The sequence below is a fragment of the Sitodiplosis mosellana genome, unplaced genomic scaffold, assembly GCF_009176505.1.
Source record: "Sitodiplosis mosellana isolate CC-2019 unplaced genomic scaffold, AAFC_SMos_1.0 Smas_scaffold_57, whole genome shotgun sequence".
Classification (NCBI taxonomy): Eukaryota; Metazoa; Arthropoda; class Insecta; order Diptera; family Cecidomyiidae; genus Sitodiplosis; species Sitodiplosis mosellana.
Window position 1 is genome coordinate 1 of NW_022595299.1, and position 13,387 is coordinate 13,387.

The 13,387-nt window shown below is 34.6% G+C and overlaps 3 protein-coding genes across 3 annotated transcripts; 1 reads left to right on the top strand and 2 right to left on the bottom strand.

Moving 5' to 3' along the window:
- Positions 1 to 4,467: 4,467 nt before the first annotated feature.
- On the top strand, positions 4,468 to 7,352 carry LOC129570437 (uncharacterized). Its single transcript, XM_055450036.1, has 3 exons — positions 4,468 to 6,871; positions 6,951 to 7,208; positions 7,336 to 7,352. The coding sequence occupies exons 1-3, from the start codon at positions 4,468 to 4,470 to the stop codon at positions 7,350 to 7,352; spliced, it is 2,679 nt and encodes an 892-aa protein (XP_055306011.1).
- A 1,170-nt stretch (positions 7,353 to 8,522) lies between these two features.
- LOC129570438 (uncharacterized protein F44E2.8-like) lies at positions 8,523 to 9,080 on the bottom strand. The gene has a single exon (XM_055450037.1). The coding sequence runs from the start codon at positions 9,078 to 9,080 to the stop codon at positions 8,523 to 8,525; it is 558 nt and encodes a 185-aa protein (XP_055306012.1).
- Positions 9,081 to 10,731: 1,651 nt separating this feature from the next.
- On the bottom strand, positions 10,732 to 11,979 carry LOC129570439 (uncharacterized). Its single transcript, XM_055450038.1, has one exon. It carries the CDS (start codon positions 11,977 to 11,979, stop codon positions 10,732 to 10,734), a length of 1,248 nt encoding a protein of 415 aa, XP_055306013.1.
- Positions 11,980 to 13,387: the final 1,408 nt, after the last annotated feature.

The following is a 13,387-nucleotide window of genomic DNA, read 5'->3' on the forward strand; positions in this document are numbered from 1 at the left end:
TTCAAAAGATAGAATACACAGAGAGAATTGCCTTTCTCTCTCTCTCTCTATGTGTATTAACAGTATATGCTTCCTATAAATATATGTTTTCGAATCGGCGTTAATTCGGGATCAGTTGTGTGTTGCGTTAATAATCAGCTGAATTATATTTTTATTGTGCGTTGCGCGCGAGCATGGAGAAGAGAAAGAAAAGAAAGAAAAGAAAGAAAGAAAAGAAAGAAGAGACATAGAGAATTGCCTTTCTCTATCTCTCTCTATGTGTGTATCAACAAGTGTGTCCTTTCTCTATCTCTCTCAGTGTGTATACGAAAATAAAACAGCACTCTATTTCTTAATGAAATGAATAACATTTGAAATTTGAGAACTATTTTATGTTTGATCCCTTTATTTTTTCTAACTTTTATTTGACTCAGTTGTAAGTTTCATTTTAATAAGAACAGTTAAAAAGAAAGAAAAAATTTTTATTGTGACAACATGAACGGTTTTGGTTATTTTGAAATTCGTCGTTATAAATTTAGTGATTTTATCGATCGGTTGGAAAAAGCTGAACAAAATTATTGTTGTCAATTTAAACGGGTTGATGCCATAGAATGGGCTAATCGGATAGACTTTAACAATCGTGAAGATAAAGAACCGTCTAAAATACATTTGGCAATGAGTAGCACGCTCGAGCGAATTGCTAATGTAATGAAAGAATATCGTAGATCTTTAACCCTGAGGACTTGCATCGAATTCTTATTGCAGGAGAAGCAGTACTATATTGGTGAAAAAGAAGAAAGATATTATAGTGAACTAGAATTCGGATATCTACGACTTTGTTTATTGAAGACGCTTTGCGATTGCTCACCACATTATCGAAGTTGCCGATATTTGAATTAAAACAACAGTAAAACGACAAGCGAACGACAATTGAACGATAAGAAAAGGAGAAGTGACCAACAAGAAAAGAAGAAGAAGCGAACAACAAGAGATGGTTTCAACAGGTGTTACAATATGATGATGTTCAAGAACAGAGCTGAAAAAAATAGCTGAAAAAAAAATAGCTGAAAAATAAAATGTGTAACAAAAAAAAAAAAAAGACGGATGGTTTTTTTTTTTGATTTTTATAAATTCAAATGAGAATAAATTTTATTCACAAAAAGAATACAAATTAAATTGATCTTTTAAATGTCGTAGCCACATTCAATGACATATTCATATGTTTCAGCGTTAAATCCTTTTCTGATAAGCTCGTTTTCAGACTTGTTGAAAATTATGTGAATTGTGTCACCTGGCCACAGCTTAACCGAGTCCGTTGCGATTGAAGAATTGTTGACAAAAACTCCATATTGCGATGTGTCAATTAGGTTCACATTGTACCCGTCAACAACAATTGAACAATGTTCCAGATCGCTCAAAATGGAATCGATACGTATGTCCGATCCTGCTGCTCTTCCAAATTTCGTAATTCCGTTTTTCAATGGTATTAATCGATGATTGGCGTTCGAGTTGATTCGGGTTAAAAACCACTTGGTGTATCCAGATCCACTCATTTTTTCTTTCTTTCTTTTCTTTTAATAAAAAAACTTGAAACCGTTCGGTAGTCGATGTTATTAATAACTAACGAAAACACAAACTTTGAAAATGAAATGAGCATACGTGCAGCCGTTTTTTTATTCCTCAATTTGTATGTGTGTATACATGTGAAAAAAAAAAAAAAGGGACGATAGAAAGAATGAGGAATAGAGTGGGTGGGCGGGTACTTCAAAATTAGACGTCATACATTCAGCGATTTTATTAGATGTCTGTCTGTGTGCTTTTATTTACATTGCGTGTGAGCGGTCAATGTGTTTTTGTTTGTTTGGAAAAACAATGCAATTTAGTTATAATTTTTATTTTAACAAAAGCAGTTGATTTTTTTACGTCATCATGAGCGATCACTTGGATTACTGGGATTTTCCACAATTTAACTTTGGAGTTTTTATCGAGCGGTTGGAAGAAGCAGCTATAGAAAGATGTTGTGGAGAAAAAGAAGTTCGTGCAAGAGAATGGGCACGTTTAGTGAAAACGAGAATAAGACGGTGCAGAACAAGTGTTGAATTATTAACAACATATGTTACAAGCGTGCACATCCTCAGCATATTAAAGGAAATGAGTGGAATGGTGACCTTAAGCAATTTGATTGATTGCTTAAAGGAACAGCAGCAGCGCTTCATTGGTGTGGGACTATATAGTGAAACGGATTTTGGTATTCTCGACTGTATCGTGACGGATTCCCTTTGTGAATGTACACCAAAACATCCATATGGTGTCGGCGTATACCGCTGATTTGAGATAAGCTAAAAAATAATCAATTGTTTAACCATGGAAGCAATGGGTGGAAATAAAGAATTGAATTGAATCTCAAAGAATAAAATTGAAAAAAAACTGTGTTTTCTTTGTTTTTTTTTTTTGTTTTATTTGTTTCTACTTTACAGCATTGAGACAATCGATTTTTTTCTTTTAGATCAACAATAGGTGAAATGAAATATCAGCACCGATTCGAGGCATTAGGTAATTTTCATTTGGTAAACAAACGATTCTATTTTCAACGAATTAGAAATAGATAGCTATGTGACGCAAACAAGAATGTTCTCTCTCTCCTCCCTATGTATTTTCCCTGAATGATGAAATGAATGAATGAATGAATGAACGAATGAATGAAAACGAAAGATAGAAAATTGAGCACAAGCATGACGACGACCTTGGCAGATGTGTGTGTGTTGCGCGTTAAATTGTGTGTTTTATGTATTGGGCGAATGTTGAATGAGCGAAAAGAAAGAAAGAAAGAAGAGAAATGGAAACATGAAAAAGCACAAAATGTTTTGTTTACATTTGAGAGAAACTTTATTTATTCATTGAGAACATTTTTTATATGATTTATTATTCATGAAAACGTGCAGGAATTTTATGCAGGAATTTTGTTGTGAAATTATGTGCTGGAATTTTTTTACGCTGGCTGGCTGGCTCTCAATCGCCTAATCATAAAAACGATCGAAGAGCTCATCAGGAATTTTATTTTGGCTCTCAATCGCCATGGTGACTTCGCGCATCTCACGATTTATTTGCTCTTCCGTCTTGATTTTGACGTCCCAAGCACTGCAAATGTATATAATTACAAAAATTTTATTAGCAAATGAGAAAAAAAAAAAAAAACAATGAATAAATGAAAAATATTCTTATAATTATATACACTTACTTGCTTCCTGCGCGTTTTCCGCCAAAGTATAAGAATTTCTTTATGCCATTGGTGTTGACCTGCTCCACCAATGAATCGCCATCCTCTCCTTGAAATTTAGCGGCAAAGTACTCTGGTAAGAAGAGTACCTGATCTTTCAATTCCACCAATAAAACTCGCTTCAATTTTGGCTTCTCGTCTGTCGCCTTATATTGTTTGTTCTTCACCAACCGAAAACAAACAATCTCATGATGTCCAGAATTTAATTTTGAGAAGCCAAAGTATGGCTTGCTTTGATTGACGCCAGTTAAAAAATCCATATTTTCACTCTTTTCACTCTTTTCACTTTTTTCAAAACGAAGAAAAAAACGTTTTCTCTTTACAGAAAATGAAAACAAATATTTCGAACTTGGAAAAAAACAAACTGTTTCAATCGGCAGTAGAAATAAGAATGAAAATTATTTTTCTTGATTCAATCCACGTTAGTATAAACAACAAAATAAAGCTTAGGTAGAGAGGAGAAGTGGGAGAAAATATAATATATTTTCAAGCGTATATTGGACTGTTTTATGCTAACTGAGGTTAATGAAGAGATTTCACGGGGGCGTAACAATTTCTAATTGAATTGTTTTTCATTGTGATTTGTTTTGTTTAATGGTGATTTGACCGTTGGCTTAAATTAAATGTGAGAAAATGCAAATGAGTATATTTTATTTTTGATCGGCTCACTGCCATTGAATTGTTTTCTATTGTTGATTCAAATGAATTAAGTCATAAATTAAAAGTTAATGCTAATTGAATTGGATATGGGAGAAAAGTAGAAAAGAAAAGATTATGTGGTTTGATTTGAATATGCGGTTTGATTTGAATTCCAGATTAAAATTCGGCTATATTTAAATGATTCTAACGAGGAAAAAAAAAAAAAAGAGCATATTTTGAATAATGCAATTTACGGAAGCGTAACAATTTCAAATTGAATTGTTTTCATTGTGTTTTTGTTTTACGGTGATTTGACCGTTGGCTTAAATTAAATGTGAGAAAAATGCAACGGCTTGTTCCATATGAACTCAAGTTATAAAATCAAAATGTTATGCTAACTGATTTTTGGAATACAGATTGAAATTCGGCTATATTAAAAATGGTTCTAACAAGAGCGCTCACTTCTGAGATTGATTCAGTCTGAAAGAAACTCTCGAGCTGATTTGATCTGATTTGAGCTGATTTAAGGTGACTATCAAAAACAAATAACAGAAAAAAAAAAGAAGCTTAAAATGGAAAACATCAACAAACGTGTGGAATTGGAAGTGTGTGAAAGTGCATTCAATAAGCGATTGCGTACTTTTAATATCGTGAATAAAGTGGCGCGTGTTGATATTGAAGAATTTTTGTGGGATGCGTTTGATATTTATAAAAGTGAAATATCAAGCATTCATGAATTACATAATATGGTGAAATCATCGACAACTCTTGTAGCTGAATTTGAAAAGAAAATACTGAACGCGAATGAAAAAAATGTACCTGGTCCTAGTACTAGTACTAGTGCAAGTGAAAGTAATACGACTGAGGAGACAATAAAGCAGACTTTATATTTTACATCGCGGACTGTAACGATTGCTTTGGGTGTGGATTGGAGACAACATTTTAAACAATATGTAATTGATGAGCTAAAAGAAAGCGTTGAAAATACGGCAATTCAAGGTTCTGGATTTACGCTGGCTCAAATTATCAAATTAAATGTTCAAGTTTCTTCACTAAAACCACTGAACGGCGGATCATATTTCGAAGCCCCTAAAAAATTAATGAGGAGAGGAGCAATTATCAACGTCAAAAATAACGATAATATGTGCTTCAAATGGGCTATTTTATCTTGCCTTCATAATGATAAAGTGAATCATATGCCAAATCGAGTCAACCATTATATACCATATGAAAATGAGCTAAATTTCAATAATATTGATTTTCCGGTTTGTTTAAAAGACATCGATAAATTTGAACAACAGAACGAGAATATATCCATCAATGTGTACCATTATGATGACCGTACAGATCTTGTATCTACACTGCGAGTGAGCAACAATGTAAAAGAGAAACATATTCATTTGCTCATGTTAACTAACAGCAGTCGCGTCAATACTGATGGTGCTACGTCAACCGCAGGAAAAGTTAAAATAATGCTCGAGAGTAATCAAGTTAAAACTCATTATTGTTGGATTAAGAGTTTAAATCGATTAATTGACCATCAACTAAATAATCACCAGCACAAGTATTTCATTTGCGATCGCTGTTTAAATTACTTTGAAGAAAAGAAAGATTTAGAGCGTCACTATGGAAAGTGTCAGAATGAGTGTCACATTGAAATGCCTACTAAAGATAATAATATAATTAAATTTGAAAATCATCAAAAGCAATTGAAAGCACCATTTATAATTTACGCCGATACTGAGGCATATCTAAAGCAACTCAGCGAAGAAGAGAGAAACCGTGTGTTCAGCGAAACGTCTTCAACAGTCGCATATCAAGAGCATAAAGTCTATAGTGTTGGATATTATTTCAAGTGTGAATACGATGACTCACTATCACACTATAAAACCAGCGGGATCAAAGCCAATTGCATTGAGTGGTTTATCAATGAACTCCATTGTATCGCAAACTTTGTCGAAAAGCAGCTAAATAAAAATGAACCTATGAAAGAAATGGATTGGGATGAAGCATTTATATTTTCGGATCCGGAAAGTGTTTGTTCGATATGTGGATTGCAATTCAATCCGAGTGAAACGCGGGTCCGTGATCATTGTCATTTCACAGGGAAATTCAGAGGGCCAGCTCACGTTAACTGCAATTTGAAATATAAAGAGAGTCGAGAAATTCCAATAATCATGCATAATTTATCTGGTTACGATGCCCACTTATTCATTAAGCAATTAGCAACGCAAATGGAAGGCGATGTAAATATAATCCCAAACAATTCTGAGCAGTACATTTCATTTTCAAAAGTCGTTGATGATGGAATTAAGCAGCGATCGGAGCGTAAAGATAAGATCAAACTAAAATTTTTGGATAGCTGCCGTTTCATGCATGAGAGTCTAGCTCAATTAGCTTCGTTGATTCCAACTGAAAAGAAATGTATTCTATACAAAGAATTTCGAAAGGAATATTCACCGGAACTGTTGTGTATGCTTGAACGTAAAGGTGTTTTCCCATACGATTATGTGGATAGTTTTCAGCGATTAAAAGAAACAGCATTACCATGGAAAGAACAGTTTTACAGCAAGCTTTACAATGAACATATTGACGATGATGAATATGATTTTGCTCGAGAAATTTGGAACAAATTCGGAATAAAAACACTTGGTGAATATTCTGAATTATACTTAAAAACTGACGTACTATTGCTGGCTGATGTGTTTGAAAACTTTCGAGATATGTGCCATGAAATCTACAATCTTGATCCGGCACATTATTACACCGCACCTGGGCTTTCTTTTGATGCCATGCTGAAATATACAAAAGTTAATATTGAGCTATTAACCGATATTGATATGCTGCTTTTCGTTGAGCGTGGAATTCGAGGTGGGATAACACAATGCAACAAACGATATGTCGAAGCCAATAATAAGTATATGAAGGAAGGCTATGACCCCAGCAAGAAAACCAATTACTTGATGTATTTGGATGGTGAGTTTATTCTTTTGTTTGTTTATTTTTATCAAGTCATTTATCTATTTTTTTTTTTCTTTTCTTTTCAATTTGTCAGCAAATAACCTGTATGGATATGCGATGTGTCAGCCGCTACCGATTGGTGAATATAAATGGGCCGACTTTGATTTGAGCAATATTGAGAATATGAAGAAGATCATAGAAGATTTACCAGATGATTCGGATACTGGGTATATATTTGAAGTCGATTTGGATTATCCGGACTATATTCATAATGAGCATAACGATTTTCCATTTTGTGCTGAAAGAATGAAGCTGCCGCAGCAGGCTTTTGATATTTTAAAAGATAGGGCTAGTAAATATCCCAAGTTATTGCTTACTCTTAATGATAAGAAAAATTATGTTATACACTATGGAATGCTTAAACTGGCATTGCGTCATGGTCTCATATTAAAAAAAGTTCATCGTATATTACAATTTAGGCAAAGTCGTTGGTTAAAGCCATATATTGATTTAAATACCAAACATAGAACAAAGGCAAGAAATGAATTTGAAAAATCTTTTTTTAAATTGTTAAATAACGCCATCTTTGGTAAAACGATGGAAAATGTGAGGTCGCGCGTCGATATAAAGCTTGCAAACAAGTGGGATAGAAAAACTGGTGCTCGAATGTTAATTTCGAAACCAAATTTCAAAAGATTTATTATATTTGATGAAGAATTGGTAGCCATAGAATTAAATAGAACGCGTATCGTAATGAATAAGCCAATTATTATAGGCATGTGCGTATTGGATATATCAAAGATAACAATGTATTCATTTCTATACGATTATTTAAAGCCTAAATATGGCGATAAATGTGTTTTGTGCTACACCGATACAGATGCTTTTATTCTGGACGTGGAAACCGAAGATTTTTATAAAGACATGCGTGAAAATATCGAGAGATTTGATACATCCGATTATCCATGGCCGAATGATTATGGCATTGAGTTAAAGAATAAAAAAATTCCGGGTCTTTTTAAAGACGAGTTGAATGGGAGAATAATGCAAATTCTTGCTGCCATTCGAGCGAAAAGCTATGCTACTTGTTCGCTAGATAAAAAAGCATTCAGTAAAAAAGACGAGAAAAAAGAACCCGAAGAAAAAAGAAGAAAACTTGCACCATGCGGCAGATATTACAATGTAGATATGAAAAAATCGAAGGGCGTAAAGAAATATGTTGTTCAGAACACAATCACATTTGAAGATTATGTTAATTGCGTTTTAAACAAAAGTATGTTGAAAGCAAAACAAAATACTATTCGTTCACTCAAGCATGATATGTTTACCATTATGCAGGAGAAACTTGCTCTCAATCCATTCGATGAGAAACGATTTATTCAAAATGATGGGATCACAACATTAGCATGGGGACATTATTTGATAGATTTTTTTTTGAAGAAGCAGCACACAAGATGTATCAATAGGAAAATAGAAAACCCATAGTTCATTAACGATGTATTGAGTAAAAATAAGATTCCTATATATATATAAGGTGGAGGGAAATTATATAATAGATTTTTATTGAAATAAAACAAGAGAATTATATTCAAAATAAAATGAACAAAAAAAAAAAAATGTGTGTGTTTTATTTATTTGATTTTTCTTTTAGATTTCATTGAAAAATTTATAGCATTTCACTTCTAATCTTCATTAATATTTTGCCCAACAGATTCATTCCAGTCTTTTTATGCTTAGTGCATCCGCAAACGCCCCAATAAGTGTCATGCCAGTAGTTTTGGTTAATCAGTTGTTTGTTGCCGGTTTTGATTAGTTTTTTTCTCAACTTTGGATGACGAAGAAATTTCAGCTCATTTCCGTGCGACATTGCTCGCATTTTCTCAACATCCCAATAAGGTCTCGGCTTAATGAATTTCCCAAGAATTTTAGCTGCTTTCGGTGTTGTAACGTTACGCATTTTTTCTTTATCACTTTTTTCGGCGCACCTCGCAGTTTGATAAATGTGTTCAACGCTGTTGTAAACATATTTTTGATACTTGATGTCCGATAAATATAAAGTGGATAGAAAAAAGTATTTGCCGCGAAAGATTGAGATTTCGCCCGATGTCTTATCCATTTCCTCTTTCGTAGTCAGCTTCTTCATCGCTTGATTCACTTTCAGTTTCTCCATCTCCTGATTCACTTTCTCTATCTCCATCTCCTGTACCATATCCACTTGCTCCATCTTCTATTTCCAATCCAATAAAATTAGCAGCAAAATCAATCCCATGAAAATCGAGAATAAGGTGATTTGATATGTCTTTTCCACCGTAACTCATAAACACTATCAAGTCATTCAGTTCATCTATTTCGTCGTTATTTAATGGACACCGACCCGGTAAAAACAAACAATACTCGAACAATTGAATGCGTAATCTCCATACACCGTATGGCTTTCTATATGCCATAAACTTGTGTACAATATATTTGCCAGGAGGTAAAATGTTAAAACCACAAATGGTTTTCTTTTTTGAACAAACTGATTTTAATTTTTCAAGCGCGTTCATCTAATGATGTTTATAGTTTCGTAAATAAAACACAACTAAGTTTGTTTGAGTAGATATAAAATTATTTATTCCAAAAAGAAAGAAAAAAAAATAGAGAGAATTACAAAGAAGGTGGAGTTAATGTGAAAAATGTATTAATTTATTCTAAATTATGTCTTTTTCGGGCGTCCATGAATTGTGTTCCGGTCCGAAACCAAGCCATTTTACATATGCCAGCCCATTGCGTCTACGGATTATCTTTTCAACTAGGTAAACATCTGGTTGCATAACTAATTGCAGCTCTTCGGCATAAATGGATCCCTTAATGTCTTGGTTTTGATAGTCTTTGAGTAGATATGTAATTGGATCTGTATTATATTGGACTTTTCTTATTTGAAAAATTTCTGTCGTCCAATTTGGTGTATAGCCCTTCTCGAATACCGTTCTATATTTACTTAATCTAACGTAGTCGCCGACTTTAAACGTTGCGCTTCGCCGTTTTAGTTTCTTTTTTCGACGACGATTAACGCTATTCAATGAAACTGTTGACGCTGCTCCCGATAATGGCACCAAACGTTGATAGTTGTAAACGCTATCGCGCAATTTCTGTTCGTTACGAGAATTCACTTCGTTGGGCTTCATGCGTATCGTTCTATGCCTAAATTATTTTTTTTTTTGTGTTAGCATGTGATGGAAAGAAATGATATATATATTAACAAACTCATTTAAAATTCCATTCATAATGAGCATTTTTGAAGAAAAAAAAATTACCATGTATCGTTATAGCTTTCAATTACTTTCTGTAAGATTTTAAGCCATTGATAATTTCCCTGCAGGCTGAACTGTATGTACAGTCGTCGTTTTATTGTACGAATCAGGCGCTCAACCACACAAGCCTTAAGAAGGCTAAATGTTGAATAGTGATTTATATTATATTTTTGAAGTAGCTGCCTCATATGCTTAGAGTAAAATTCGGTTCCGTTATCGCTTTGCAGATGGTTGATTTTATGCCGCTGCCTTAGCTGAACTCTTTCAATAATTCGTTCCATTGCGTGTGCTGTTTCGAGTCCGGTCTTATTCATAAGCGGTTCGGCATAGGCCATCTTTGAAAATACATCAATGACAATTAAAATGTATCTATGACCTCGATTCTCCTTTGCATATGGCTGCATTTCGATGAGATCAGCCTGCAGGGTGTCGGCGATCCCGTACATCGTAATCTTACGACGTTGAAAATTTTTTCGTGCATAGCGGTGAATTTCTCGAACAACTTGTTGCTTACTCATAGCTTTTGTCTACTCTTACGCGATACTCCTACGAATGTCATTTTGATGTATATGCAATTGGAATTTATATTTTTCGTGTTACGATGCTGTCAAATGGTGAATATGTAAATTCATTGTCGTATATGATGAGACAATAGGCTGCAGTATTAGCTGCTATTGCTTCTCTTGCTTTTATTTCAATTCGAATATCCACCGAACTGTCGATTAGAGACTCATCCGTGCGTGATGTGTCGAAAACAAACAATGGCGTATTCTGGAACGGTCCATAGCTAACATGGAATGGATTTGATATCTCTACACCACTGTAATAGGATGATTGTATGCTAGCATAATAATGATACAGTTCTGAATAGAGGCTTCCACCTATGTCGAGTTCGCTCATATTATATGGATAAATCTGTGAATTCATGTGTAAACGCACTTCTTGTATATTACAAGTGTCAAATTTAGCTGCATCTGCAGTCCGCACACCATTCCGACTCGTTTGAAAACCGACTACAACATATCTTGGTCTATTTGCATGCGATACGGTTTTAACTGCCCATATTTGACTTGTCGATGCGGGCAGTGCGGGATATTCCATCATATCCATTGAACGATGTTGTATTACCATTTTCCGATTCTTTGCTAGGTAGTTTAACATATTCAATTTTATGCGATCGGATAATATGACGTGAGGCATTTTCCATTCAATCTTTAGCAATGCTATATCAACTGTAGCGGCTGTGGCCGCTTCGCCGCCACCTTTGGTACAGTCACGACTGTTTCGAGCTCGATTTAATATCAGCTCATGTTTGCTATTCAGAATGATTTTTCTGTAATCGTCACAAAATCCAAACCAAACGCTCAATGGTATTACAACATCATATACTTTTGTTCTAGGAGCATCGGCTTTATACGGTGAAACTTCTTCGTATGTTTTACAATAGTTGGCATATCCCTTTAAATGCGAAAAGCGTGATGCTACCATTAGTTTCATTGTTGTCGCTCGTCCAACATTTCTAACGCGATCAATTTCAACGCCATTGAGTTCATAACGTACATCACTAAATAGAAACGATGCATAGTTGTTGATAAATTTTACATCTGGATCATTGGCAGCAGTTGCTCCCGTAGATGTAGCACGTATTTGCATATAAATATATGATTCACTAGGTAGCAAGTATGAGTCTTTACTTTGAATAGCGATTCGAATCTCATCAGATTCACCAAATGCTGTGGTGTACGGTGTGTATGGGTAAATCTCCTTCTTTATGATCGTATCATCGTAGACGGCTGTCTTGTCAATGCTAAGAATGTTATTTCCCGCCATTTTTTATTATTTTATTTTATTTTCTCTTAATGCTTTTTAACTCGAAAACCTAATTTTCTCAAGAATTTCACGTTTTTCACTTTGAGAGTCTTTACGCTGCGTTTCTTTTTACTCTTGCGCGATGATGTACGTTTTCGTGTTGTGCGCTTTGATGACAATCTCCGAATACTCTTTTGTTTTCGTTTGCTTCCACTTTTATAGCCTATAGCTGATCCAGCTGTGCTATTGCCACTATCGGTGTAAATTATCATTATGCTGCTACTTCAAAATTGTTCACTTTCTTGATATGAATTCGACAGCTGATTTGCTCTCCACGGAAATCAATCAGATTGCCGTTCTGGTCGACAATAGAAATTTGAATGCTTCGTAATCGCCTCTCCTCAATTGGTAGATAAATAATGTGCTGTGGAACTTCGATGAATTTATAGCCTGGGCTCACTTTACAATTGGAAAATTGATGAATCGTGTGACAATTTTTTCCGTTTATATAGGAACCAGATACAATGTCGCACTCAATTCGTATTACATCAATTTGTGTAATCTTAACAATACTATCGCTCCAGTAGCCAACGTTTTTATCAAATTTTGGTGAACTCTCTCTCCTAAATCCAATTACATTCAACACTGATCCGTCAGTCCACTCGATTTGTGTATTGAATGTTATGCGTACTTTTGATGCTCCTACACTGATTTCATATGTTAAATTGATTTGAACAGCGGCAAGTTCAGCCTTTAAATACTTGAGAATTTCCTCAACCTCATACGAACCCGTAGGGAATGAGATTGTTTTATCTCTCCACGTTGAAACTGTAGTTAATTTTCCTACGTTGTCTTTCTTCTTCTCCTCTACTTTATATTTGAATTTGAACTGGTTGTTTTGATTTTCTGTGATGTTTGGTATTGAATTGTATGAAGTAAAATCCAACAGTCCACAGCAATAATTGCTGTTTGAATCAAGCCTTATTTCAGGGAAAAAATCTGCCCGCAGCACTGATGACGTGCCAGTAAAAGCGACTGTGAGCGATGTCATAGCCCGTGATTAACTGACATGGTTATAGTGATGATCAAGTTTTTATATATGTTTTCTTTCTTTCTTTATGCCAAAAATCACGCAAAAACCTTAAACATAAATGTCCACAAATGGTAGTTCCAAAGTTCTGATATCTTTTTGCGTTAAAATAAAGATTGACACCATCGCCGCCCAAATAGTTGAGAACTTCAAACGGCGGTGCTAATTTTCCAAAACTATCAAAGTATAGTACTGTATTATAATTTTTAGCTAGCGCGGTCCAATGCGTGCCATTTGTGTTTGATTTTCCATGGTTAAGAATCCAACATTCACGTACTGCTGGTCCCACCTTTTTCGTCAAAGTGTCACGCATGAAAACACCATGAAAGTGGGGGATTT

What these genes read in the sequence shown, in the direction of transcription:
- LOC129570437 (XM_055450036.1), top strand. Translation starts at nt 4,468, where the DNA reads ATGGAAAACATCAACAAACGTGTGGAATTGGAAGTGTGTGAAAGTGCA. An exon ending in TTACTTGATGTATTTGGATG is followed by an intron (nt 6,872 to 6,950) that starts GTGAGTTTATTC and finishes TCAATTTGTCAG; the next exon opens with CAAATAACCTGTATGGATAT.
- LOC129570438 (XM_055450037.1), bottom strand. Translation starts at nt 9,080, where the DNA reads ATGGAGCAAGTGGATATGGTACAGGAGATGGAGATAGAGAAAGTGAAT.
- LOC129570439 (XM_055450038.1), bottom strand. Translation starts at nt 11,979, where the DNA reads ATGGCGGGAAATAACATTCTTAGCATTGACAAGACAGCCGTCTACGAT.